Source organism: Amblyomma americanum, chromosome 2, assembly GCF_052857255.1.
Source record: "Amblyomma americanum isolate KBUSLIRL-KWMA chromosome 2, ASM5285725v1, whole genome shotgun sequence".
NCBI classification, from domain to species: domain Eukaryota; kingdom Metazoa; phylum Arthropoda; class Arachnida; order Ixodida; family Ixodidae; genus Amblyomma; species Amblyomma americanum.
In genome coordinates this window covers 108,767,513-108,794,698 of record NC_135498.1, presented here as the reverse complement: position 1 = coordinate 108,794,698, position 27,186 = coordinate 108,767,513, and the positions used below count along the sequence as shown (strand labels likewise).

The 27,186-nt window shown below is 44.8% G+C and overlaps 1 protein-coding gene across 1 annotated transcript; it reads left to right on the top strand.

Annotated features, from left to right (window-relative positions):
• The first annotated feature begins 1,679 nt into the window (after positions 1–1,679).
• On the top strand, positions 1,680–26,220 carry LOC144121739 (monocarboxylate transporter 9-like). Its single transcript, XM_077655108.1, has 5 exons — positions 1,680–1,756; positions 13,738–13,973; positions 15,994–16,137; positions 22,754–23,641; positions 25,005–26,220. The coding sequence occupies exons 2-5, from the start codon at positions 13,739–13,741 to the stop codon at positions 25,247–25,249; spliced, it is 1,512 nt and encodes a 503-aa protein (XP_077511234.1). The 5' UTR covers positions 1,680–1,756; position 13,738; the 3' UTR covers positions 25,250–26,220.
• The last annotated feature ends 966 nt before the right edge of the window (positions 26,221–27,186 follow it).

The following is a 27,186-nucleotide window of genomic DNA, read 5'->3' as shown; positions in this document are numbered from 1 at the left end:
GAAGGAGGGTGGAGAGGGTGAAAGAAACTATAAAGTGGCGATAAACGATAAAACGTCGCAAAAGAAGTTTGCACATTACACTGTATGTGGTATCTAAAGGGGTGTACATGCTGTTTCACCTAAGACTTTGCGCAATGTTTAAAAATAGGCTTCTGAGTTAGAAGAACGCGTTCTTCGGCATAATAATGTCAGCGGTGTAGGACGTCGGAATGTAGCTAGGATGTGCTAAGTAGCAGACTGGTTGAATAACTTTGAACAGTTAATTTTGATTTATTACTCTTGAGTTCTTTATTTATTTTGTGGCGTATAGCCCACTGCAATTAATAACAATACAAGTTTTTAAAATTTCGAAAAGTGCTTACACTCGCGGCTGTGGCCCAACAAAATATTGACCACTTTGCGCCAACATGCATGCTCTTTCGAGAAGCTTGCAGGCAAAGCAACCTCTCCAGCGCACTAACTGGCCGAAATGGCCATGATTTGTTGGGCCACAGCGCCGAAGGTAACCGCGTCTTCGAAATTATAAAAACTGATAAGCGAAAGCACAATCCCCCTCTTTTTTTTACGAGACGTGGTGCCGTACGAAAAAGTGCTCATGAGCCTTGCCAGCGCCTCATGATAAACTGTAAGTTGCCGAACCCCTTGCGAGGCCCAGAAAACAAACGAACTGAACCATCCAAAACAGTGCTGTTGCGAAGCGAGCGATGGGACTGGCATGAAGGTACTGTAGTCGGACACAACTGAAGAGAGACGATTTTCTTCGGCAGAAGACCTCCTTCCAGCCAATGGCATGGGCCGATCTTCTTGAAGCTGCTAGCGTGAGAAAGCTGGGAGAGGACTTTCCCCGACCATAAAAGGAGGAGACTATCCCCTTTCATCTGCCACTCCCTGCGTTGTCACACTAGCAGGCTAATGAGATGCGGCCGACGAAATTGGCTGGAAGGAGGTCCTTTGACGGGGAGAAGCCGCTTCGTTCTTCCACTTTATTCCGCTTTATTTTTTTCACGTCTTTTTTTTCTCCTTGTATACCATACGACTTACCAACGAAAAGCCTACTCTGTTGGCCTTTGAGCATTTTTTAGGCAGTGTGCCATAGTGGTGTAGTACCCAAAGTGCCAACTTTGACCTAGACGAAACCATGTCCACGAAAGGCTTCATGTCAAACTGTGTCAATACACGTAGACAGCAGAAAAAAAAAAGCACGACAAGCGCAGCCCTATGTTCCCGCTTAAGCTTTTTTTTTTGTTGCGCGCATCTTTTTGTGTTTCTTGCCACAATGTCAACTGTTCACGAGATTTACCAGCTATATAACATTTTTTCAAGAATGACTTTCGAACAGAAATGCTTTTCGGACAAATATGCTTTCTTTATATTGCTACCGTTGTGTTTAGTGCGTTTCTGAAGGTTTTAAGCTACAAAAATGAAGAATGCAAAAAGCGCTATTTTTTTCCCCAGACATTTTATATGGCATATGGCGTCCCTCCAGAGTGATATTCATGATAAATAAAATTCTGATAGTTTTCTTGTTTTTCAAGGAGCGCGGAACGTCATCTTGCCTTTCTCTGAGGCAGTTTAAAGCGGACAGCACAAGACCTCAAGGACGCATTTTCTGCTTAGTATGCGTCAATATAGCGGCTTCCTGACTTATCAGATAACGCCTTTCTCTACTGCCTCCCAGTTTACGCGCGGGTGTCGCCTGCTGTCTTCAGTGGAGTCATTTTGCACTCATCATCGCGCCGCGAAACCCACAAGAAAGGTACGCGCGTTTCTTTGCCTGCTACTTTGCTCAGCAAAAGTGTTAACGTTGGCTACAGGCTATAGTTACGAAAACATTCTGCAATACCTTTTTTCATTAATATAGCCTGAAATAAATACTGACAAATAATTTCTGATTATTGAAGCATATCACGCCAACAGAACCAAGCACTACAGTAACGACTCGCGCGTGTAGGTCTCAGAGTTGAGGGAAGTTCACGTGCATGGTTACTCACAAAAAGGAACTTTTTTTTCCGTCTTTCATCCTGAAAACATTTTTAAAGCAATGCTTTCTCTGAAGGAAAGAGAACGATTTATGCCTTTTGTTTAAACATAGCCTCTAAATAACTGCAGTGAGTTGTGTTTATTACCTTCTCTTGTTGGCACTATGAACTATTACATTTCAAGAGGTTCTAATTGGTACAATGCGTTTAGATGCAAACTTTACAGCGGTTAATGCGTGTAACGCGACTAGGAGTTAAGATTGGAGGGCAAATTCTTGAGGATTAGCTAATGTTGGGAGTGTACTCCTATATTACCAATTAAAATACGTTAAACATCAGGAGCTTCCGCGTAACATGCTCCAGAAATGCCCACTCTGCAGTATGATTTTGCCTTAGTGCTTTTTGCACGCAAAAGAGTAAAATCATTGTATCCGCAGATATACGAACTTAAGGGTTACAATCTTTTGTGACTGGGGCAAATTATAATCTCGGCACGATAGTTGATGAATGCGGCCCATTTATGACGCACCGTCGAAACGGAATGAGTGGCAGACTTATGTGTAGAACAAGAATTATGACACACGGTAACAGAGCCTCATTAAATTGCGATGGACAGAGCTGAGACACAAGTAAGCTCCAGTTTGTACAATATCATGGTAGACAGAGGCCACGCAGGTGGCTTCCTGGCCCACACAAAGTTAACAAGGGAAGGCAAAGCCTCAGGGTGCTCGCCAACGTTTCAGCAATAAGACTTGTCTTCGTGTGGGCAAAGCGTTCATCACTGGCGGGGTTTAAAAAGGTTCTTCACTCCGAAAAGGAAGGCCTGGTGAATGGGAGGAGGGTGCGAAGTGGAAATGGCGTTATGATTTGGAGGGTGCATTTTGACTAGGCATGATAGCTGCTAAAGAGGGCTAAATGGCTGAGATGAAAAGTGCGAAAATAAAAAAGGGAGCTCCAGAGAAAGAAACCTATGGGTGTGGAGCGTGGAGAGGCTGCAAACGTGGGCTTAATGGGCTGTGTGTCCAGCTGCTACAGGTGGCATGGTATGACTAACTGGGTTGACCTGAAAAACTAGCATATAGGAATTATGCCGCATGGCAGACGGATGTACCGGGGACAAAAAAAAGTTACAGAGAAAGAAAATAGGGCGGGTGCGAAGAAAGCGCAAAAGCAAGGGATGGGGGGAGGATGGTGGAAATCAAGGGCCACTAAGAAATATTACAAGGAAGTTTAAGGTTCTAGCGAATATGGTAATGGTAGAAGGTAACGTAAGCAAACAGAAAAAAAAATCAGAAAACACTGTGGGAAAATACGAATTGGGGCGTAGGACAGGGCTGGAGGGTAAGGAGAAAGAAACCATAAAGCAGTGGTATAATCACGGAACATATTGAAACTACAGATATCCAATGCATTCTTTGCCTGGACGAGCTCTCTGTTTGGTTAAACGTTTATAGATTCCAATTAAATATCAATAAAACAAAGTTTGCATACTTTAAACCTAAAGACAATGTTATAAAGATGGAACAAAGCGTTATTTTTAGAAATAATGTGATCCAACGTGCTGAGTCTGTGCGGTTCCTCGGAGTCATATTTAATGAAAAGTCGTTGTGGAATGACCACATAAATACTTTGCGATTCAAAGTCGCTCGTTCTATTGGCATGATCAATAAATTTAGGTCTATTCTTCCAATTTGGTTACAAAAAAAAACTTTACTTTGCGCTTGTACGATCTCATCTTCACTAATGCCTTCTAGTTTGGGGCAGCCAATCGGACGCAAATTTGAAATGACTCTTTGTTACAAAAAAGAGCGATTAGACTCATTGCAGGTATTTCATATCTAGAGACCACAGTGCCACATTTGGGTAGCTGAAAGGCATTAAATATTTATAAACTAAATACACTACGGCTTCCCAGTCATGCTCAGCACTTGTTTTACAGAGGTACACTTTCACACATCATGCACACTGATCAACACCAAAAATAGCAGCTAAGAGATTATTTATTTATTTATTTATTTATTTATTTATTTATTTATTTATTTATTTATTTATTGTACCCTCAGGGCCAAAGGCATTACAGAGGGGAGTGGGTTTAGGATAAACAACAATGAAATAGAATACAGTGAAAATAGGTATTACAAAATAAATTTCCTCCAGAATAAAACAAATAACAAGATCCAGAAAACGTAAACAGTATAGATACAATGTATACAATACAGTGGAAGCAGAAGTGGAAGCAATACTAGGTACCAGGCCGCCCAGAATAAGAACAAATTATGGCTCTCAAACTACTCTATACCAGATAACAGTTCTTCTAAGTTCTAGCAAACACAGAAAATATCTCATCAATAAATACATTTAGGAAAACATTAACAGAAATGCTTCCCGTAGTACCTTCATAAACTTACACTCGTGAAAAGTGCCTAGTAAGTTATGCAAATGACTACTTATTTTGTTTCATTTCTTGACGTGCCTATGGTAATTTTGGCATTGTAATTCGTTTGTGCTAATTTATATGTTACATTACTGTTACACATGTTACGCTGTGTTGCTGTCTGGTGCACCAGGGAGGACGGGCCTCGTCAGACTTTTACTGTTCCTTTTGCCGTCCCCCCAAGTATGTGCACACGCTTGGAATAAAAAACTTCCTTTGTTCCTTCCTTGACAAAAAGACGACAAAGTGGACAGTGGCGCTGCACGCAGCGCTCGTGGTAGGCTCGGCGCCATTAAATCATTCCGTCGCCATCTGTCATGTAGTCCTCTGTTCAGCGGCTTGCGCTCACGTATCAAGATGGAGAATTCGGAAGAACGGCGAAATGTTTTTTTCTTTTTTTTCTCTGCAATGCCTTTTTAAGAATTACGCCATAGCAGGAATGTTCCTGAGAGATTTTAAGTTTCCTGTGGATATGTTGATCCTTTTTGATTATAAGGTTTTAAACTTGTGGATTAGGAATGCCTCTCTGTATTTGCTATGCCCTGCAGATTTGAAGCTGCTTTGAAGAATTAATAGGTTAAGGTCATCGAAGTTTTAATTACGTTGATTGAAATGTTCCGGTACTGCCTTCTGTACCTTCTGGCCATTTAGTCTGGCGCTCGAGGATTGCTCGGTTTCTGTGATATATTGTTTCCGACAAGATGGCCACTCAACCAAGCAGGTAGCATTTGATGGCGCGCAGTTAAAGCAAGTCTTTATATCGAAGACGAAGTCGCTTGTGTTGCTTTTAAATGTAGTGCCGCTTTGTAAATTCATGCATGCTTGCATCTACGTCGAGAGCATGAGCTTACTGTAGGCTTGGGTTTCTTATCGAGCCTGGCGAGTACTAGAATATCTCTAAATTTTGCGTTACGTATGTATGTTAGATTTAGTGCATCGGCAAACCTTCTCATGAGACGATCGTTGCTACTTAGAAAAGGGTGGTACTTCTGCAAAATATTGACTGTGTTCGGAAGTGCGATTGAGTATTTCGTTATAAGTGCAAGGGGGCAGCTCTCTGTTACCTTTTGGTCGTTTTTTTGTACATCGCTTTGTTTTAGAGTAGTGGCTCGTTGGAAAGCATTTTAAGCGAGTTCTGGAGATGGTCCTTTTACATTAGGGCGTTTCTTAAACAGTGGAGGGGTTTCAAACATCGCCGTCGTAGGAACATACCTTCTAAGGTGCGTTGAGAGTTGCCTGTCCTAGAAATATGCCTTGCTTACAGTGTCTAGGATGACGGCTAGTGAAATCTAAATATTGATGTCGGCCCGTAGGCTTCTTGTAGAGTGTAGTCTTATAATGGCTATCTTCCAAACGAAATGTGGTGCCGAGAAAACTGAAGCGTTTTAGAAGAGTAGAAGGTAAATTTAATGCTATAGTGGAATGAATTAATATGTGAGACGAGACCTCTTAGACTCACAGAACAGTTTTCCCATTTCATAAAAATGTCGTGTATGTAACGCAGGTACATGACCGGTTTTTTAAATTGAATTTAGAAATTTAAGCTTGAAACCTGTAAGGGATAGAAAAAAGGCAGAGCCATTCCTAAGCCACAAATTTAACACCTGACAATTAATGAGCAGAGATCAACGTATTCAGGAGGAACTTGTAATATCTCAGGTACATTCCGGCACTGGCTTAATTATTTAAAAGGGTGTTGCAGATTGTCAGAGGAAAAAAAGAAAAAAAAACATTACACAGGTTTTCCTAATTCTTCGTATCCCTGCTTTATCTTTTCTTTCACCATACACTCCCGCCCGGTGCTCTCCCCCTTCCCCCAAATCCCCATTTCCCTCAGGTTTTCCTTTTTTTATCTTTAAGTTATCCTTCTACCCTTACCTTGTGCCCTGCACCTCCTGCTGTGATTTCTCAGGAACCTTTTGCTTCCACCCCCTCCCTCCTTGCTTTCGCGCTTTTCCGCCCCCGCCCCCATTTCTTTCTTTTTTTCATTTATTTTTCTTCCGCGGTCTGGTATTCTAATCTGCCACCACTTATTTTTGCATCCACATGGAGCTCAGGGAAAAGTTCGTGTTTGTCAGTGTAATGAGGCTATGTATTAAACTTTGGCAGTTCGCAAGAACTTAACTCTGTTTGGAATCGTCGGTCCAACAGGGCTTTCTTTGTGACATTTCTGCCTGTTGTGAAATATGACCTCTGTCTGTTCAGAAATATGCTACAAGATCTTATGACGTTTATATATTTAAATACACCCACTGCAAAGTATAAATTTAAATCATTATTTAAGATAAAACATGACGATGAGCGAAAAACTGTGGAGTTATTCAGACAATGGGAGCTGGAAGTTGATTAAATCAAAGAAATGAAGATGCAATTCTTGCTTATGTGTTCCTATTGCTACATTAGACTAGAAATCCAGGTGGTCGAAATGTCCCGAGCCCTTCACTACGGCCTCCCACACCGCCTGAGCCGATTGGGGCCTTTAACCCATAAACCTGAGTAAATAGTACTTGGCCAGCTTTCTACGTGGGAGCACAGTTAGTAATGGATATGGATTTTAATGACACTTAGGCTGCAGAACAGATGTTTTATTTTCTACAAAAACGTCGCAAAAGAAGAATGCGCATTCAACTGTATGTGATACCTAAAGAGGGAATATATCCTCGGATACCAGTGTTGTGAGAAACGGGAAAAAACACGGCGCTTATAAAAAAAAATTAGCTGTGGTTTAAACTTTGGTTAATCCTGGTGAGAAGCAAAAGCTTCCTTTGCATGGCTACGTTCACAAACATCGCACGCACTGCCGAACAGATTATCTGTAAAGCGTCGATTAAATGCCCGATGCCCGGTGGGGCAGTTGCCGCCTGCCAGGGTGGGCAGATTGCGATGACGTCAGTAGGTCATATGACCTGCCACGTGACACCACGTGACACCTTTCACGTGCCTGCATTGACGCTGCCCTCTTGAAAGCATAGCGTAGCGAAGCTTTCTCTTTAAAAAACACTGCTCAAACTAGTATAACGCCGTAAAACAATACTACCATCATGCCTGGCTTCTTTAACGAATAAGTGGTGCTACGTAATCAGCATCACTGTCGCTTTCATATCGAATTTGTTCAATTTTGAATGAAACTGGCTGACTGTCGTTTCGAGTCTTCCTACAATGTTGTTCATTCATGAAAGCTTTAGCATTCAAGCAAAGAATTCACGTCGCTCACCTACAGCGTCTCTCAAAGCCTGAGCCGCATTTGGACGTTACACCCAAAAAACCAACCCCAAAGTTCAAAAAACGAATAAGTAATCTTACTTCTGTGCTACTCTTTTTTGATTGAATAAATTGCTTTTTCATCGCACATCATTTAATTCCCGATTTAAGGGACCATGTGCGAGGAACCCTTAATGAAAGGTAAGTAAATTAATGTAAAAGAATACGCGGCAAATAAGGCAAATGGCGTAAACCTCGTTATGGCGGTATCCTCATTCATGGAAACAATGCTTCTATGTCTGTGATATGCACGCAGCTAATGAGGGGACAAATGCATGCACGAAAGCAAGCTTTCAAAATATTATATAATTTTTGGAGCGAAGATGCAAGCTTCCTTATCTCAGCAGCTATGGAATTCTGTTCATATTGCTGCTGGGTACGTTGTCCAAACAACAAGAAGCGCATGTTCAGAACCTGAAAAGCTGATAAATACGTCATGGGAACAGTGTGTGGCTGTGTGCTCAGAACGAAGCTCTTTCGAGAGTTTTCCCAGAACCCAGTAAAAAAACACATGAAAATTCCTGTAGCCACGCAGATTTTCTGTATTGTTTTTGGTAATGAACTTGCACTAACAAAGAAAGTTTTCGTCGTAACAACAAAATTTTGTGCAGCTGATACAAAAATGTGCTTCAGAAAATTACTACGAAGCAAGAAAAAATTGGTCGCTACAAAAAAAAGCAAAAGTTTTCTGGCATTTTTCACGGTTCTGCCGTTCTTTTTTCGCAAGCGAATTATATACGTTTGCTGTCGACGCAACCCGATAGGAATTAAACTTGGTGGCCACAAAAAGCGCTGTTTCTTCTCATTCCGGTGCACGGCACGTTATGCCATGATGCGGTCGCAAGCATGGGCTGCCCTTCTAGAGAATATCTACTCGTGTTTACCTACTTTTGTATGGAATCCTGCAGCTTCAAGAAGGTGAAATTTCATTTCTACAGCCTGAGTGCGTTGCTCAGTTGAGAAATGACGGCGCATAGAACAACATATGTCTTTGTAGAAAATGTTCACAGAAGGGCAAGAGCCGCTTGACATAAGCACTGCAAGTGCCTCGGTAAATAAGAGAAAGGAGACTGTGGCCGCCAAGCTATTCCCGCCAGACAGCCTTCCTCAATCGAAACTTCTCTTTGTTGCATCCTGTTTACACCCTGAACGACCAGGACACAACGTCTTGTAAATGTGGCCATAAAGATTAAGCAAGTAGTGGGGTTGCCTTTGAGATAACCAGTATCCGTGGGGGTGCAAAGTCACGCTGGCAATGTTCTTCTCTAAGAAGGTCGTTACCTTACACTCCTGCTGCCTTACTCTGTGTATGTACTTTATCGTATAGCACGTTAAACACAGGCTGTTTTAAGTAAGATTTTTTAAAAAAAGAGCAGTACTATTTCAAATATATTGATTTTTGAGAGAAGGAAATGGTGCAGCAATTGTCTCACTGCTCTGTGGACACGTGAACCGCGCTGTCACGAAAGGGAGGAAGGTGGGAGTGAAAGAAGGAAGCGTTGCCGTAGTGGAGGTCTCCGGAACAATTTCGACCACCTGGGGATATTTAGCGTGCACTGACATTGCACGGCACTCGGGAGCCTTTTGAATTTCGCCTTCATGGAAATGCGGCAGCCGCCGCCGGGTTCGAGCCCGGGCACAACTCTAAACCCAATTTCGCACGCACGTTGCGAAGCCAGATGTACTGAATGAGACTTGATACTGTCGTCGTCAGTGCAGTATTTAACGAAGTCAATCGCTGAAATTTTACTCACACACGGTATAGTTCAGATTTACAATGTAAATTTCGAGGCTGCCGCATTTCTAGTGTTTTCCACTTAGCAGAACATTTCTAGTACGCAACTGTTGCCTGATAGTCGCCTAAAACGTTCCACACCCATCCGCGCAGTTATCAGTGGAAGGTAGTAACTACTCGCCAAAAGCATGTACTCTCAGTGGTGGAGCTAGTCCTTATGACTTTTCTTTGGTCTCCCATGCCGAAATTAAAACGAAAATGGATATCAACATCCTCTATTGCTGCATATCAGTGGTGTTAAAACGCCTTGCTGCTGTCATTATTCAGCCATTCGTGTTACGAATGCAGTATGCTAGTCCCTGGAATTTAAAACTTGCCACTCGTATGATGGCTCGTAAATCGTGCGAAGCTGGAACCTCAGGAGCAGCCCACCGAAGGTTTTGTCAGTTCATTCCGTTGCTTTCCGTCTAGCTGGCCGTTTGTAGACAATATATAATCCTCAGATAGCACCACACGCTAAGCTCCGTAATTCTCTTACAAACCATGTGGTACCTGTGCGGTCGTTTTTTTCAATCCTCTCCCAAATATTGGCGTTAAGAAAATCGCGATTATATTGTCTCTTTGCATACCATACGAGTGTCGTCAGTTCGCAAGGTCTAGTCAGAGACGTTGTAATGCATACCGTTTTGTCACAGATAGCTCACACGCGGGCAGCCGACACAAAAATTTATGATCATGCTCAAACTAGCGTAAGTAAATACTCCAAGGCGCCTACGGGGTACTGCTCGAATTGCAACAATTATGCCATTCTGCCTAAGAGGAACAACAGGCAGCAGTTGACGCCGCATAAACATGAAGCGAACCAAATAATCAAAGTCCATGACAGTTATTTACACAATCTTAAGCATGTTTTTAAGCTTCGTAAAAAACAACGACATAATTTCAAAACATTCACCTCGCGTCGCTTCTCTAATGATGGTAATAATCTCTCAGCACGCAACAGCACGGAACGGCGCCAACCTTGACTGGCCGCAAGACAGGGAAGGGTAAAGGGGGTGTCTTGCATTTACCGCTGACCTTTCTTTGTAACGTCCGCTTGCCTTACTTGGCATGACGCACAGGGCATTGAGATAACAAGCACGTTGCCTTCTGAGAAGCTGCTGAACTGTAGTATCTGATAAGCACACCTACACACCTAAACTAACTTATCCCTATTTGTCCTCATTAACAGTTGCTTCCCAGGTGAGTGCACCAGGAAAAGAAAAATTAAGAGCGCCTTTCGTCCCGGAGATTAGCTCTAAGCATAGAACACTGCCGCACGCACTCTACGCATGCATTTCAAGAGAAATGCTTCTTGCCCAATATAGTAATACCATACACCAAAATTTTTGGAATGAATTATAGTACTGCTGAAGGTCAGTCCAGCGTCGTCCGGCTGCGTGCGATCAACATATTGTTATGGCCACAGGGCCACAGCAGCTTCAAATCATATACGGCGCGACTTTAGGTGAAGCGTGCATTAGGAGTGTCACTCTTGTTGTCAGCAGTACTAGATAAGCGCATAGCTGCTCTAAAGTACACGAAGCGTCACAGAAATCAGCCGCTATTTAGGGGTATCGACATTTTCTTATTTTTCCTAATTTTTGTGGCTTTTCATTTCACAGCTTACCCGCAAACGGCGCTTCTCGCTTCAAGTCGCAGCCTTAACACCCAATACGTGTGGACCGACTCAATTACTCGATGAACACTCTCTTAAGACTCGCCGGTTACCTTACCGGTTTTGGGGTCTGACTGCTGAGTAAAATGAAGAAGGCAGGGGAGGCGGGAGGAGAGGGAAATCTTGGTGTAGGTAACCGCACTGCGGTGGCGGCGGAATATAAAAATGACTGCGTGCTCTGCTTTCCCAGTGCACGTTGAAGAACCCCGGCGGCGCCGTACACTCGATGCAACACTAATTCGTCTCCATCTATCCGGAACTTCGAATCAAGAAAGTTCGACCACAAAAATCTTGGGCTTGACAATACACGAGTCAGAAACAGGCACCGCTTAGATTTCTCGGAATAAAAAGCAAGCAATTCAGGCGTTTGGTCTGATTAGACGCACTTCTCCTAAAACAGGCGGAGCCTGCTCTCATGTTGCACGACAGTTGGTGCGGGCGGTTGTGCAACCGCGCCTCGTTTACCAAGCTCAATTCCAGCAGTTAACGAGAGCTCAATTGGATCGCCTTGAAGCTGGTAATTGGGAGGCAATGAGGGTCATCACTTTCCTTCCCCGCATCGCCCCGATCGTTGTGCTCTAAGAACATGCTCAGCTGAATACACTAGATGAGCTCGTCCAGCAACGACGCGATGCTCACCGCCTAAACTCAAACCTTACACAGACAACGTGTGCACTCCGGGCATATGCTTCATCGCACTATATTCTACAGCCGCTCCTGCCAGTTCTTCGTCACTGGTGTTTTATGTAGCTAAGCAACAATAAACCAACTGATCTACGTCGGCCATCATCTACCCGCGCGGCATCGTCGTTGCGCGACCGAATAAGAGAGCAAGACGCCAATCTGCCGCATGGCTCCATCGTTAAATACGTTGACACAAGCAACCAAACCTGCGAAACAACAATGGCAGTTTACTCTCCTTGCAAGCCCGCCCTGCACAAAACGTCAAGGTTTCTCCTCTCAGAACCTACTTCCTCCTTCTGTGCAGAGATGCTTGCTGTTCAAGAGGCACTTTGCTCGGCGGCTGTGGTTCCCATGTTACCTACAGCCCGCGTTGTCATTCGCACCGACGCCCTTTACGTCACACGCCTACTACGACGTGTCAGTCGCACCCCAGAAATCTGCCAAGGCATCCATCCAAATTTGTATTGAGTGGTTCCCGCGTTACCTCCGGAGCGCACAAAGCCGCGATGGTTCTGCGACCCGCCTTTCGACCCCAGCCTCGTCTTTGCCTCGAGTCTTCGCTCTGGATGACACCACCCTCCTTTTAGCAAGAAAGGAACACCTCCGACGCCGCACACGTGCTATAATACCTCCGTATGCGGTAACCTTCCCCCGTAGTAGACTTACCCGTGCAGAGGATGTTGCGTTTCGGAGGGTACGGGTTGGAGTTGCTCTAACTAAAGCTGTGACACGCAAGTGGCCGCATTTACCAGATTTATATCTCCGCCCCGGGTGTCGAGTCTGCAAAATCAAAGACTGTGAGGCGGATGTTCACCACCTGTTGCGGGTTTGCCCGACGCTGAAGCCAACGAGAATTCTGCACCTGGTGGCAAAGGGTCTCTCACCGGACAATCCGGGTTCCTATATTGTCTGGACACAGGGTTCATATAATCGTTCACTACTTGATTTCATTATATCTGCCAACCTTTTTTTCATTCCTTTAAGCATCCTCCTCATCGCTCATTTCATAACCTTTTTGACCTGAGGCAATCAACATCGCTTGCAAAAAAAAAACTGTACCGCCAAAAAGCCCTCCTGAATACACCGGTATTCTGTCAGCATATCTACTCCACAAATATGATAATGTTGGCTATCCTAAGCACCGTTCGAAAAAGCATTTCAAACGCTTAAACAATCCATTCATGGCCAAGTGAATGCCTTCGGCCTTGAATGCGAAGTCTTCTCATGTGAAGTCCGCAGCAAGCGGGAATGTCGGGATATGTTCGCATTTTCGCCAATAGTCGAGATCACCTGCTTTTGGTTTTTCGGCATCCTTCTCTTCGGAAAGGGTTCCAGCAAGAGGCAGTGTTTGTAGGGCTTAATTTTGCTTACGCAATTGCGCGGATATTCGCCTCGCTCGTCACGTTAACTGCGCTGCCCATTTTGAAGAAGTCTACGGAGCTACTATGGTAGATTAAGCGGTAAGATCCGCTAGCAAGGTACTGACACTATCTTGCGAGAAAGAAGCTCAGCTTGCGTTAAAGACGCGCAGTCAGTGTCAGATTCTTGGATCCATACCGTTCGGCACTGCGCCACTGGGAATTATTTCAGGATTTTGCTAGTGGGGACTTACAATGGATTGGCAGTGAGTTCGGAAAGCACTGTAATTATTAGATTGTTTTTAACTTGTGAATCCCCCTATGATGGTTTGGTGATGTGTAAATATTGATTTTTTTCCGCAATAAAGCGCGCACAAGAACTATAAAAATAAATGCGATAAGTGGTGTGCCTGATTTCATGCACAACTCTCACATCTTTTTCTTACCCCGCAGATAGAAGCGCGATGAAACTAAACGCAAATATTAGACAACATTACAGTCTTTTTTTCTTACCACCCATATAAAACCGCGAAGAAAAGAATTGCGGACAGTGTTCACGCTCTCAACAGGATGGCTGTCCAGGAGGAATGCCGAGCTGGCAAGGCCAAGGCGGCGCTACAGGAAACACGAGGAATTGATCAATGCTGGTACGTGGCCGTCATCTGCGCTCTGACCACCCTCTTCGCCTCTGCCACCATCAGATCGTCGGGATTCCTCTACGTCGGAATAATGAAGGAGTTCAATGTGGACCGGGGTCAAGCAGCCTGGCCCATATGCCTCATGGGAGCTATGGGCGACATGGTCGGTGAGTTTCCTAGTCATGAGGGCGGCTTCGGTTCTGATGTCGAAGTGTAGCCAACAAGCTATCGCTTAGCACAATTGCGATGGATGCGAAACGGAGCTACACCGCACGAGACCATAGTCCTGAGAACATAAGTGAGGTCACGCCTTCAGCCGCATGTAGCAGAAGGCGTCAAAGTGAGTTGGGAGGATGAGGAGAGGAAGTTGGTTGTGGTAACGTGGACGCCGCTGAAGCTGGACGAGGTTAACTGAGGGCCGTGAGGCAGGCCTTGCCCTGCAATAGGCGATGCTGAATTGGTGATACTGATAGTTCCAGCAGCACATCATGGCCATGACATGATGGTACACTTTCGAGAGCGTTTACTTCTTGGTGACTATCAATGTTATGAGTTGGGTTCACGTATGTACAATCCTACATGAGCCGTAGCACTCTAGACAAATTACCGCCCCAGTGTCATTTAGCGCAGAGAGAATATGCCGCACTCATTATAACCTCTCATGAGCTAAGAGCTGGGAATATTCTATGCCGTGACCAAAAAATGTACTTTCTAAAAAATAATTTTTCCTTGAAGCATCATTAAATCATGACATTTTTTAAATATTGCATTCAGGTCCTTAAAGCTCCCGGAACCACGTACAATTAATTTTACCCTTGAGGTTCACTGCAAAAGAAGACTATTTCGGGGCATCATTTATGAGAACCTGGAGCACTTCATGACACCATTTGGGCGGGGGTGATACAGGGCGCTTCGGTACAAGGTGCATCGTAACTGTGCATCCCCATCGACGTTGGAAGTCTCAGAATCTAATCCGAGTTAAGAGCTTTTGCCGGTGGCAATATCGTTGGGGGGGGGGGGGGGGGGGTTGTTGACTCGTGAGTAATCACCGAGAAAGAAAGCGAAAACCAGAGCTTTTAACACCCCCGTCATCACGTCGTCTTTTTTGTGGCTCCGATTTTAGGGCATAGAAAACGCGCCATGGAAGACGCTGAACAGTCGGATCAGCGACAGTCAGCAGGCGAGATTCGGCGTGGTCCTGAGCGTGAGGAGCTGCGTAGGTAACGCAAAATATGGCCGTAAAGAAGGAGGAAGGTTTCGCTGTCAAATAGAACATGGTCACCAGGCAGAGGCAGCACACTTTCGGTAGCATCCCGAGCATAAGAGGGAAGCGTCTGGCCTTGCTGCGCTCTTCGGATCGTCGACGAAGTCTCAACCTGCTAAACGTTGAGTTACAGATGAATGATGTGTGCGGAAAGTCGAACAGGAGTGGAAACTCCACCGCGGAATGAACTTTTCGCTTAATTGTTTCCTTTCAGCAGTAGCTTAGGCGTTGTCTTTTCTTGCTATTTTATCTTTCCGCGGAGAACGCGCGGGGATGGCGAGCACGTCACCGAAAATTGAAGACAGTTATCGTCACCGGAGTTGGGTATTGTATCGGCGTTGGTGCAATCGTACTAGAAAGGAGTGTGGGGGAACACGAAAGCAGTAAAAGGTAATAATACACCAGCGTTTATAGGTTTGGTGCGTCGCTACTGCATTGCATATCTTCCCGGAGATGCAAATACGAAAATGAGCGGCGGGGGGGGGGGGGGGGGGGGCGCTTTTTCAAATGTGAGTTGTGTTTGTGGGTCTGGACGGGGTGATACAGTATTTTGTCAGTTTAGCGTTACTCTGTCATCTCAGATACTCGTGCACTGCGCAATTTATAGCAATTGATGTACGTTTATATATAGCAATTGCTGTGCGAGGGACGTAAGACGCCTGCACAAAGTTCGATGTCCACGCCTATGGACCTGTGCGCACGATCAACAGAGGCACAGTATAGAGGTAGATTGTGCCTCCCACGCTCCTCCAGTCACACTATGACTCTTTCATTGATAGTACGTTTGCCCAGAAGGGGGCTGGCCCATTACCGGTCGCTATACTGTGCCACGAAAGATGGGCGAAGTGAAGCGAGTTCCATCGAGCATACATTTGCGACGTCTTTGGAGACCAGCGAGTAATTTCTGCTTTTGTTTCTTACAGGCATAGTTTCAGGTCCTCTTTGTCAAAAGTACACGGCGCCACCGTTCATGTTCGCCGGGAGTATCTTCATGGCAGGCGGCATCATAGCGTCAAGCTTCGCTCCTACCATTACGTGGATTGCCGTAACTCAAGGAATTATATTCGGTGAGGCAGAAATTTCTTTACCAGCCAGGATGGAGAACGTTGGAGTAAATTATATTTTTGGCTGCAATCTCACCAGCTGTGTCAAGATTTTAAAATGAGAGTAGTCGTCCGGGCATTTACTTTCGGTCCTCCATATAGTCGCGGGAAATTAAGGGCTACATATGTTTTAGAACGTTGAGACATGCAAAAAGGTCTTCACTCATGTGCTCCGCTTTCTGACGAATGCCTATGCAACACTGCATGCTCAGCATGAAATAATCTATGGCTTTCATGCCTGCTTTCTCTTTTTGATTTTTGTATTGATATTAGTACCTGTGGGTCGAGCACACATCAGAGAGTGCTAGGCCAGGTTCGGATATATCTCATAAAGACGCGCAATGTGTTGATCGGTTGCTACGGTTATGTTTGGAAAATTTTTTACCTATATTCAAAACAAAAAACCGCGAAAGTTCCAACCGAATAGAACAAAGATTATCAACATAGCCGTTGACCGAACAAACGAAAGCGCACTACGCAGGTGACTCCTGCAATGTTATCTATTGATTCTCCTAATTGACAGGCGACGCCTTTGAGTAGTTTGTTTCCCTGCGGCATCTCTCTGGTGTGCCGAATGTCAGTTTTGGGTGTAAAGAAAGAATGTAGCAGCTAGAGGGAGTAGGAACGCATTCGGAACGGATGTTGTTCGCTCTTATATACGTGAGAAAAGCACGAGTGAGTAATTCGTCTCGCTGAGCCCGTAGGTTGAGTACAGAAGTTCTGAGTTTCTCACCTTCTTGTGTTTCCCGTCGAAGGGTTGCTACGCTACAAAGTGCGCTGCCCATATTCTTACAGAGAACGTAGTCTAGCTGCAATATAATTCCAGTCCTCTTCCATCGCCACCCTCCACAGATATGCTGTCATAATCATTTTTCAGCGCAGCTCGCTACTCTGTTCTTGTACGCTGCGCCTACGTAACAAGTCTCGGCCCACACTTGCCATGGCGCAGACTGGGCGCGTAACATATAACTTGCGCATAACTATGTGCCCCCATGAATAGGGCGCGAAAAAAAATGGCTGGGGATCAACGTGGCTTGAACCTAGTTACACGACTGAAAGCTTTGTTGAGCATGGTCTCCACTGTTTCAAATCAAAGTCAAAGGTTAAAGCTAAAGGTCAGGTGGCCCCTGTCTCAAATTAAATTTCAAGGTCAAAGTCAGGTACCCAGTGGTCATAGTCATATGATCAGGCGGTGTATTACCATAGCTTGAGCCATACCACCATGCAGTTAAGTTCGATTTCACATTGTGAGGCATTGAAGGTCATTGTCTCATCCACATCGAAATCGGAAGTTGTAGTCCGAGGACCGGATCTCTCGCTGTAAAAAATAGAAAAAAGTTGCTCGCCGAGGGTAGTCGCCCAGGCGTACAAGGACTATCGCCTGTAAGGTGGAGTGCGTGTAAGAAGCGTGGCCAAAGCTGTTGATCGCAGCAGCTGTAGCTGTGCTGTTAATAAGTCACTCATTGGGAGCATTTGTGGCAGTGCATTCCTTGGACCATGTCTCATGTCAGTGGAATGCAACCAAATCAATCAGCACAGGGTGCTGAAGTGAGCTGTAAAGTATGACGCCACACTGTTGGGAAAAAGAATTAAAATTAGGTACAAACGATACCGCAGGGGTCTATCTTGAACACGGTATCCTTTTAATCAAATCGAACTGTGACATCAGTCGAAAAAAACTTTATGTTCATATTAGAAATAAAAACATAGTAAGTATACCACAGGCTCGAGCAATCATAATTTTGATTGTGTAATAGAAAAGCAAAGTCTTTTCGCCATTAAGTACATAAAGAGATGAAGAGCGCATTGAAGAAAAATAATTATGATACCATGAATTGAGATTGCATAATAGTTTAATGACGAAAAAAACGAATCTTTTAATAAATGTACAATAAAAACAAAACATTGTTGCTATTTTACTTATTCTGCTTGATTGCATAGCTGGATATCTGACATTTTTGTACAACGTCTCATTATAAAATCTTCTAGGGGAATAAAGTCAAAATTGCTTGCGCAAAAGGGAAACTCAAAAAAAAGTGAATTTCTTGAAAAACGGCAAAGATTCAAAATAACTACATTTGTAATAAATATATCTCTGGGAGGGTGCAAATCCTCAAGATTTATAGCTCAGCTCAGACTTGCTCTTGCTTTGTCTTTTCTTTGCTCGTGCGGGTGCTAACTTCCTTTTTCCTAATGCTTTTTTTTGTTTTTGCTACATCAGTACGACAGCAATATTTCCAGATACGCCCTCCGCTACCAGTCAGGCAAGCATTCAGTGCCTGCAGACGAGGTTTGACCCCACTGTCCTTCCAAGTTTCTAGCGTCTTCAGGTTTGCTATTCTTAACGTGGCATACGGCGTCATACCAGCCAAACCCGGTGCTGATTGGCTCAGATGAGAATCCAATGTGTTTCAGACACCTTACGTCCCTTTTGTGAGTGGTTCAGTTATTAAATGCATTACAATGTAGAGATAGCTTGTTAAAAGCAATTATTTTTATGAGCCAAATAACGAAGAAAAATACCATACGCTGAAAAATTAGTTAACCATTTTGATATAATACTTATGTTTTCTATTTCAGCAAGATGTGCGGGGAGTTACAGCTTTCTAGTTAAAACTTTCGCTGTATCTTCGGAATGGTCTTGATTATATACATAAATTTTGCTGCAGTTCTTTTAGAAATAAATTGATATTTTGATGAAACAAAGTTTAAAGACTCGAGCTGAACAAAATATTAAGTATACACAAAGACCTCATACCTTAGGTTAATCAACTTCACGGACAGTCGCCTGAGCTCAACGCTACAGCAAACCAGTAAAAGCTGTTTGTGCTGGTGGTTTGGAGAGATTTTATATTTTTCAGTGTCACTATCCACAAATGTGACTTTAACTGCCTGCAGTAATAACTGAAAAAGAGCATAGTGCGTTGAATGACACAATTCAAGCATTCAGCAGCACGTGACCTACTTAATACAACTTGCTGCATACGTGCAAAAAAAGTGAATAAGTTATACATAGTTGCACGCACTACTTGTCAGCGGTTTGCCGCCGACATGCTTCGGAGTCGAGCGGTGTACAATGGAAGCCGCAAGGCACCTAGAAACTACAAGTACCTGGAGTGTAAGGAGACATTCCTTGCGTAGCCCTGCAGTATTCACGGGCTCTCTATGCATCTCAATACACGGTTGCACAGAAAGCGTTGCGGTCCTGGACACCATTGACAACTACTACACACATTTAGCCAGACTAGATCACAATTACTGTCGTCTGTTTGTAAGCGACTGCCATTTACTGAAAACATCGACAGTGTGTGCCGCTAGGTCGCAGATGTACGTCAACGGAGAGGACTAAAACTGGGACAAAGGAGTCGCCCTCGAGCATATGAAGTGCCTGTCACACAGCGCTGGAACACGCAAATTCGTGATTTTGAAGCTCTTGCCTCGTCAAGTGCAGCTGTCGTCCAAGCGAAGCAGAACCATGCAGTACGAGTGGATTCAGCGGATCAGTGCTCCGCCTGCGCGATGCACACACAGATGGCGTTGCGCAAATGGCAGAACCCAAAGAGTTAATATACCGTATTTTCGCTATTCTACGCATCCCCTCCCCTCTTTTTGTAAAAAAAGATTTTGAAAAAAAAATACGGGGGACACTTAAGCGCCGTCATTGAAGGTATGATGCGACAGCGGTTCGTCTTGCCCACACAGACATGGACACTGTTTCCTCTTTCATATTAACAATTATTCGTAAGACCACACGACATACATATAAAGTCCCTCTTTAACGAAGCAGTGCGAACGTTTCTGTGTGGCGTATTATCGGTAGCGTGTGTCAAACTCGCAACCAGAAGACCTCAGGGTGAGGGGTTTCCGATGCGCCACTGGTGTGGCTGCTGCCATCTTTGGGAGCCTGTTGTAATTGACTTGTCCGAAGCTTTCGGTGACCTCGCCGGCAACGCCGTCACTGGGTTTTCTGCGCTACATGGCCTTAAAGCTTTCGCGTAAAAGTTTCCGAGCGGATTTATATCCGTTTTTTTTTTGCGAAGAGGAGCGCTGGCGACGCATTTTAGGGCGCATAGCGTACTGGCGCTGTGCCAAGCTCGCCCAGCGTGCCACCACCACAGGAATTCCCGCCACAGATAAATACGCCGTGATGTTTCGCCACGCAGAATGGCGGCACGCTGCCGAGGTATGCGCTGCGGTCGGCGCGAAACTGAGGAACGCGCTACGAAAAGCTCATGGTTAAAAAGATACAGACACTCCACGATAAAGTATACGCGGGTGTGTTCATTGTGCTAGTGGATACAGGGGTTAATTTTATATTCTAAAAAATGACACCCTTCCCCTCGCCCTCCACACACACACACATTTTGCGCATCGTGATAATGAAAAAAGTTGTGGCTCAGAATCGAGTAAATACGGTAGTGACTCATAGGGAATGTTGCGCATTCCGCCACTGCGTTCCAGTGGGCAACGAATGAGCTCGGATACAACTGTTTTGTTACGTCACTGCGCGTTCGCATCTGGCAAAAAAATACTTTCCCGCTGCGCGGCTTGTAAACAACTATACTGAAGCGTTCTGTTTGATGAGCATTTCACGTGGCATGTGGCGCCTACTTTAGGCGCGTATCCACTGCAACGTGGTCGACTAGTGTATTGTATACAACCTTCGCCCTGATTGATCTGCGTATAGCGATGGCATTGCATCAGTCCAGGGTACAAGACTGAGTAGCGTCAAATCGTCTTAGTATACCAGTTTTTGTGCACGCAAAAAGGACGTTCTGTAAACAAAACTGCCGCCACTACTAGGGAAATAAATCTAGCTCACTGTGCAGCTTACACTGCACACACCAGTTGTAAAGTCCCGATTGTGACGATAGCCGAGTTACTGTGGTAAGCTTCATGCGTATATCTTAAGTTGTATACACAGTGAAAGAAGGGGTTATTTTTTACCAGCAGGGAACGAGCCCCCAACGTGAACGTAGATTCACAGCGGCGCTTCGGATTCTTTACTGTACGGGCGGGTAAGAATATATGCGCAGTAGCCCTGTGCATGATATGATTACGAAGAAATTGCGATGAATCTTTCGGATCATCCGGCTAAGAAATAACTCATTACATCTACTTACTGGCATCAACACAGGCGTAAAAATACCTTGGCATAGAACTTTATCTTTAACGCTACCGTTGTGCTGAGTCTCGGAAGAGAAAGAAAGCATTGGTGCTTGTAATAAATTTGACACAGTAACAGTCACTTTGCGCTCCTGTGCTTGTTGAGTAATTCTGTGTTTGATTGAACCCAGCAAATAAAAAGATTGGTTAGTAAACGTGCTGTCATCCTTCTTTCTTGGAAGGGCGGGAGAGCAGTCGGAAAGAGGCTGTTGCATTAATCCTGCCTTCTTCAGATCTGTGCTTAGGCTAGCTTTATAGTTACGAAAGGAAACGAATCATTTGTTTCGAAATTTTAAAAATGAAGGTGTAGCATTGTGTACGTTTCCGATCATGTGCAACTGAGAATGCAGTCAAAGAAAAATGCTGTACTCAGAACAAGAAGACCGGAAAGGGGAACTTCAAAGGTTTATGCTGAATCGACGCGGTAGTTGGGCACTTGCTTCAATTAGAAACCGAATTCTTACATGTTTTGGGCATATAGACATGCTCTAAACTTGTTTGTCAATTGCGTGTCAATTACTGATGCTTATTTTGTGCGCGACGTTTTGAGCAGCCAGAGCCTTAATTCCGACCCTTCAGAAGAGAAGTGTTGTGGCCATAATGTGAAATCTAACATGTCAGCGAGCTGGCTCGAATCACAACTCGGGCCCAACTTTACCCCCTGACAGAACCAAGCCCTGACATATTCCGAGTATGTCCGATTACCGCAGCACTACTTTATGCTATGCTCTCTTTGTTCCAACATTAAACCTAAGAGAGAGGGGGAGAACGTGCGCAGGCATATTCGCCAACTGCAGCCTTTACAGCCACAAGGCTTGAAACTCTTTTCATGGACAATGGCGACGCAAGTAACAGTGGCGCTTGCCTAAAAGGATAACAAACCCGAGAGGGCAAGTGAAATATATATCAAGAAGGTAACTTTCATCTTAAAACAAAAATCTGCTCCGTCAACCGTGTGACCAAATTGTATTGAAAGAAAGCAGAATGCGTTCAACTGAGAGCCTCCAAAATGACGTTACAAGCCATTAAGTATCCCTGTTTAGGAACCAAGAGGTTGAACGCCCCCAGGGATACTTGTGATTGAAAACAAAAGAGAAATTTGTACGGCGGAATGCGGACTAGAACAGCCGTCTCCCACCTCCAAGACGCGGCTCTAATTTATTGTCACTACTCCACAGCGCCGGAGTCGAGACGCAATTTTCAGAGCATTTCGAAGTCCACAGTTTTGATGTGGCTCTAACTCTCCGCTAAGCGGCGCTGCCATTGCTAGTGGTACGGCGGCATTTGGCAAATAGGCGGTGCGGTGCAGCTTTTGTTGGCGTTCCCTCGCCTCTGCTGGAAGTGGGAGCAAACAGTTCGGCTGGTTGGAACGAATCTCTGTTAATATCACTTCTCTTCTGTTTGCTTTTTCAAGGTTTGGGATCCGGCCTGGTGTTCATGACGCTCCCTATATTCGTCAACCAGTACTTCGACAAGTACAGAGCCTTTGCCGTGGGCATTATGTACACAGGATCGACCTGTTCAGCCTTTGTCTTCCCACGCCTGTTGCTGTTTTTGGAGCAGACGTACAACTTTCGCAGCAGTGTTATGATCTTCGGCGCACTCATAGCCCACATCGCTGCCATTAGCCTCGTGCTGAAGGAACCTATATGGATACGTAGGAAGCGAGCTGAAGACGGCCGGGCCTCGAAACAAGCCAAATTGGTCTTCACTATCCAGAAAGAGACAAGCCGATCAGTATGCCACGGCACGCAGCAAGACCTTACCGACATGGAAGGAAAGAAAGGAGATGCAAAAGGGAACGAAAAGAAGCCAGTGAACCCCTGGGGCCTGCGGCATGCCTTAACTGCATTCACTTCTCCAATGTTTTATGTGGTTATGATGACTTATATTATTTTCTACTACAACTTCGACGTCTTCATGGCCACGGTTGTCGACTATGCCATCGACAAGGGCACTGCGTTAGAGGCGGCCGTGGGACTAATACCTTTGTTTTCAATGACCGATATGTTCGGCCGTCTGTGCATTCCGCTACTCTCTGACAAAGGGTACGTGTCGCGCAGCGGCCTGGCCATGCTGACGTATTTTTGGATGGCCGTTGTGCTTCAAGCTTTCCCCCTGGTAACCGGTTACTATCAGGCTCTTGCTGCTTGCCTGTGCTTCGCAATGGGTATCGGCTCTGGTGTTACCCTGTATCCGACCCTCATGGCGGACTACATGGGCATCCAGAGGCTACCACTCAGTTACGGCATCGTTGGGGCGGTGGCTGGCCCACTCTTCATACTCAAGCCTTTCTTCATAGGTGAGTTTTTGAAGAAAATACGTTTACTGGTGGTCAGTTTTGAAGGCAAGTAATCAAACATGCAAACATGCATGACATTTTTTTTATTCATGTTTGAGCAAGCATAAACAAACAGCTACAAAATTGCTTTGGATCGTTGGTTCCCTTCAGCGGTTTCTTTTAAGTGCTCGAAGAATAAAGAAAATTAAGGAAATGACTCATCAAAAGAATGAGCGTAGTCCACGTTCTACACTCTACCTCAAGAGTTCCAAGGCTTCAGTATTTGCTTTAGTTTTGTAGTTTAGTACTCAAGACACCAGTCAAGCTGCAAATGCTTGTAATGTGAAAAGCTCCCATCTTTTTTTCATATAAAATTTCTTGAGCCTTTAAGGGTATCTTCACTCATCTCGTATGTCTCTCAATAGCAGAACGTATGGCCTGAAGACGTTTGACCAAAGATTGTGAATGCTCCTTTCGTCTTTCTCGTGCAGTTGAAATCAATACTTAAGGCGGAATTTACATTGATGCGCTCTTAGCTGATTGGTTAATTAAAAAGCAGCCATTAACTACAGCCCTACGGTTACTCAGTGCAAAAGTAATAGCGATGACGAATATAAAACGTAGTTATGATCATCGGTGAAAGAACCAATCACAATATCATTATATCTTTGTTTCCGAGTTCTTTCTGGCCCCGAGAGTTATCTAACGTGACCTGATCGGTGCATATTACAGGAAGCATACGAGTCGTAACGGTATGAGTAAAAGCGGAGATATTTCTTTTGTTAACCGAACCTCCTAGCGCAAGCTAAGGAAGGCTTCAGGAAGAAGGTACACAATGAACGCTGCCGTATACTAGCTCATTGGCACTGTGAAGCAGTCCGTAAAGGTAAGTTCTTTTGTGAAAATTATATAAGCACTAAAAAACCTCTGCATTTGTCTTTATCTATTCGAAAAGGCGTTCTAAGTGCTTTACTTTTAAAATACTTTCGAGAGCTGGCCTTGTTATGGAAACAGTAAGGAAGCAAGGCTAAATGAGAAGCAATCTAACTTTTCTATTCAAAGTCAAAACACGGGCTCATCAGATTTTTGCGAACGGAGACGAAGTGCTCGTGTTACTAGTCGCCCTATGTTTCTTGCAAGTACGTGAAACACTCTGAGCCCCGTTTTGTAAAATATTAGATAACCGTAGATATATATGAGAATAAGGGTGGGAGCACCATTATAAGCCCGTGCATTACACCACGCCTATCTCCCCGTCGAACCTTATGGATTGTACTCTTTTTACCGAGGCCGCCTGAAAAAAACATTGTAGTCTGTTGGAACTACACTTTACAATCAAAATGTGCTACGGTTGGTCCTGCATAGACGGCGTTCTTTGGCGCAGGCTACTTCAGGGACTACGTTGGTTCCTACGACAACATGTACCGATTTCTATCCGGCGCTCTCATTGTTCTGGCCTTGGTGTGGTTGGCTGTGGCACTCAGTGAGAGCCGTAGAAAAAAGGCATGGAGACCAACATCGGTCGGAACAATCGGGGCCTTCGTTGCTGCTGACGGCGCCTTTTACTGCAACCCAGGCTTTCCAGCTACAGGGCCAGGAGGCAGCGACGACAATATCCTCGATACCTAATGCAAAGAAAGTTCCAGTCCAAGTGTGGTAAAGATTGCAAATAAAGCTGCGAAGAATGGAAAGACGTTAGGTCTCATAAGAAGGGAATGTGCTTAAGGCTTATGTCTCGAAAAAAACATCGCGAAAAAAAAATGATGGTTGATGTGCGTATTTAGGCCAAATGCGATTTAGGTGCATTTGGTTTTTCACTTCGGTTCCGGTGACTAGATACAGTGCTCACGGAAGGCCGCTGTTCGGATAGCGATATTGGCTTAATGTCCAGATAGGCGGAATCGGCTATTCTCTCCATTCATAGATCCCCGGGAGTCTTCCTATCACACCCGGCGCAGTAGTGCAGCGGTCAAGCGATGCGCCACTTCCCTGGGATGGCAGGTGCTGCCATTGGTGGGACTTGGGTTGGTTGAGTTTGGTTGCGATCAAGGTTGCTCTTCTCGAGCAGCCTCTCACAATTAATTTAGCTGCCACCTTTCGGGTGGGCAGATCGTTCGCCTGCCCACCATGTAACTCTGTCAGCGTGCCCACCGTGACCTGCGCACTGGCTGTTCAGCAGCCTGCCAGAAAACCGCCTTCAGACAAACAGACAGACGAATAAACAGAAAAACACACGCCGGATAAATGCGGGGAATAGTCATTAGAAGTGCAAACGCAATAAAAATCATAAAATGAGCATTAGCTTTATTGCTCAGACTCAATTATTTCGATCCTGAAGTCGCCTCGTAGCACACGGTAGAACGCAGTGAAGATGGTGAATCAAACTGCCCCTCTAGCGACAAGTGGGTACAATTACATAATAAATATTTGCTCTGAAAAGACCCATTGCATATGACTGATTTCAACTACCTCATGTTTTTTATTGCCTGTCACAAACTCTGCAGTCAGTTTTGCATTTCCCCTCATTAGGAGAGGAAGAAGGAAGTGCGTCTCATACTAAAAAAAAGGCTCAAATGAATTTGATACTGTGAAATAAACAACTGCATTACTCAAAAACGTCCACTTTCTTTGCTTGTTACAACCGATAATGGTTGTTCTTTCGTTATTTTAGCTTTAGCTGCGTTTCTTTTGAGCCTGACAGCGGCACTGGCCAGTGGAAGAGCACTGGTCGGCTGCGAATTCACACCCAGAGCATAAAACCGAAATTGTGGCCTCTTTTTATGAAAACAAGAAATCCGCTGCACAAAAGCAGTAGCAGATTCTAGAATGGCTTCCTTCTGAACGTTGGCTCTCAGAGTAGGGCCTGCTCCTCTGCTGGTTCGAGGCTTTTTGCGGCACTGTATATTGTAGGCCCTACAGTCATGCGGTAGCGTTAGTGTGACTACAATGATGGACCCACTCCACGGGCTCTTTAGCGGTGTATAGCACGTTTCTGCACTAAAATTACAATATAGAGTAGAGGAGTGGAAAGTTTGGCAAGCTGGATGAAACGCATAGCTGGAAAAAGGCACGAAAGAGAACACACGAACTAAGAAAGCAGTCACAAGGACAGCAACTGTCCTTGTCATTCCTTTCTTATTCCGCGTGTTCCCTTTCGCGCTTTTTTGAACTGCAATATATAGCATCTGTACAGAAGCCATAGTTCAGCGTTTGTTCTCCGTGCGCTACTCACGATCAGATGACACCAATCATCCACTGCGGAGGAGCCAAATCCTCCGCACAATCCTTGCACCATTTTGCACCGACCCCTGCCGTTTTACCTACTGTTCTTGCGCTTGGTGGGCTCTCCTTCTGACCGAGTGCATATCTTGTTTGGGAAGTTGCTTTTGCGCCTTTCCGAACTCCACCTCAACCGTTCAAAACAGACAACCGGAATGTTTGATCAACCGCCCCAACCAGTGTGCCAAATATTAGCGGACTTTAGACAATGCCCATCTTGGCCTGTGATAGCACAATGGGCCGGTCGAGGCATTGTCGGAACATTTCCGGTACGGTGACATTACTTC

Excerpts from the sequence above, each read along its gene's own strand:
- LOC144121739 (XM_077655108.1), top strand. The coding sequence starts at position 13,739 with ATGGCTGTCCAGGAGGAATGCCGAGCTGGCAAGGCCAAGGCGGCGCTA. Across the intron at positions 13,974-15,993 it reads AGCTATGGGCGACATGGTCG|GCATAGTTTCAGGTCCTCTT; the intron begins GTGAGTTTCCTA and ends TGTTTCTTACAG. Across the intron at positions 16,138-22,753 it reads AACTCAAGGAATTATATTCG|GTTTGGGATCCGGCCTGGTG; the intron begins GTGAGGCAGAAA and ends TGCTTTTTCAAG.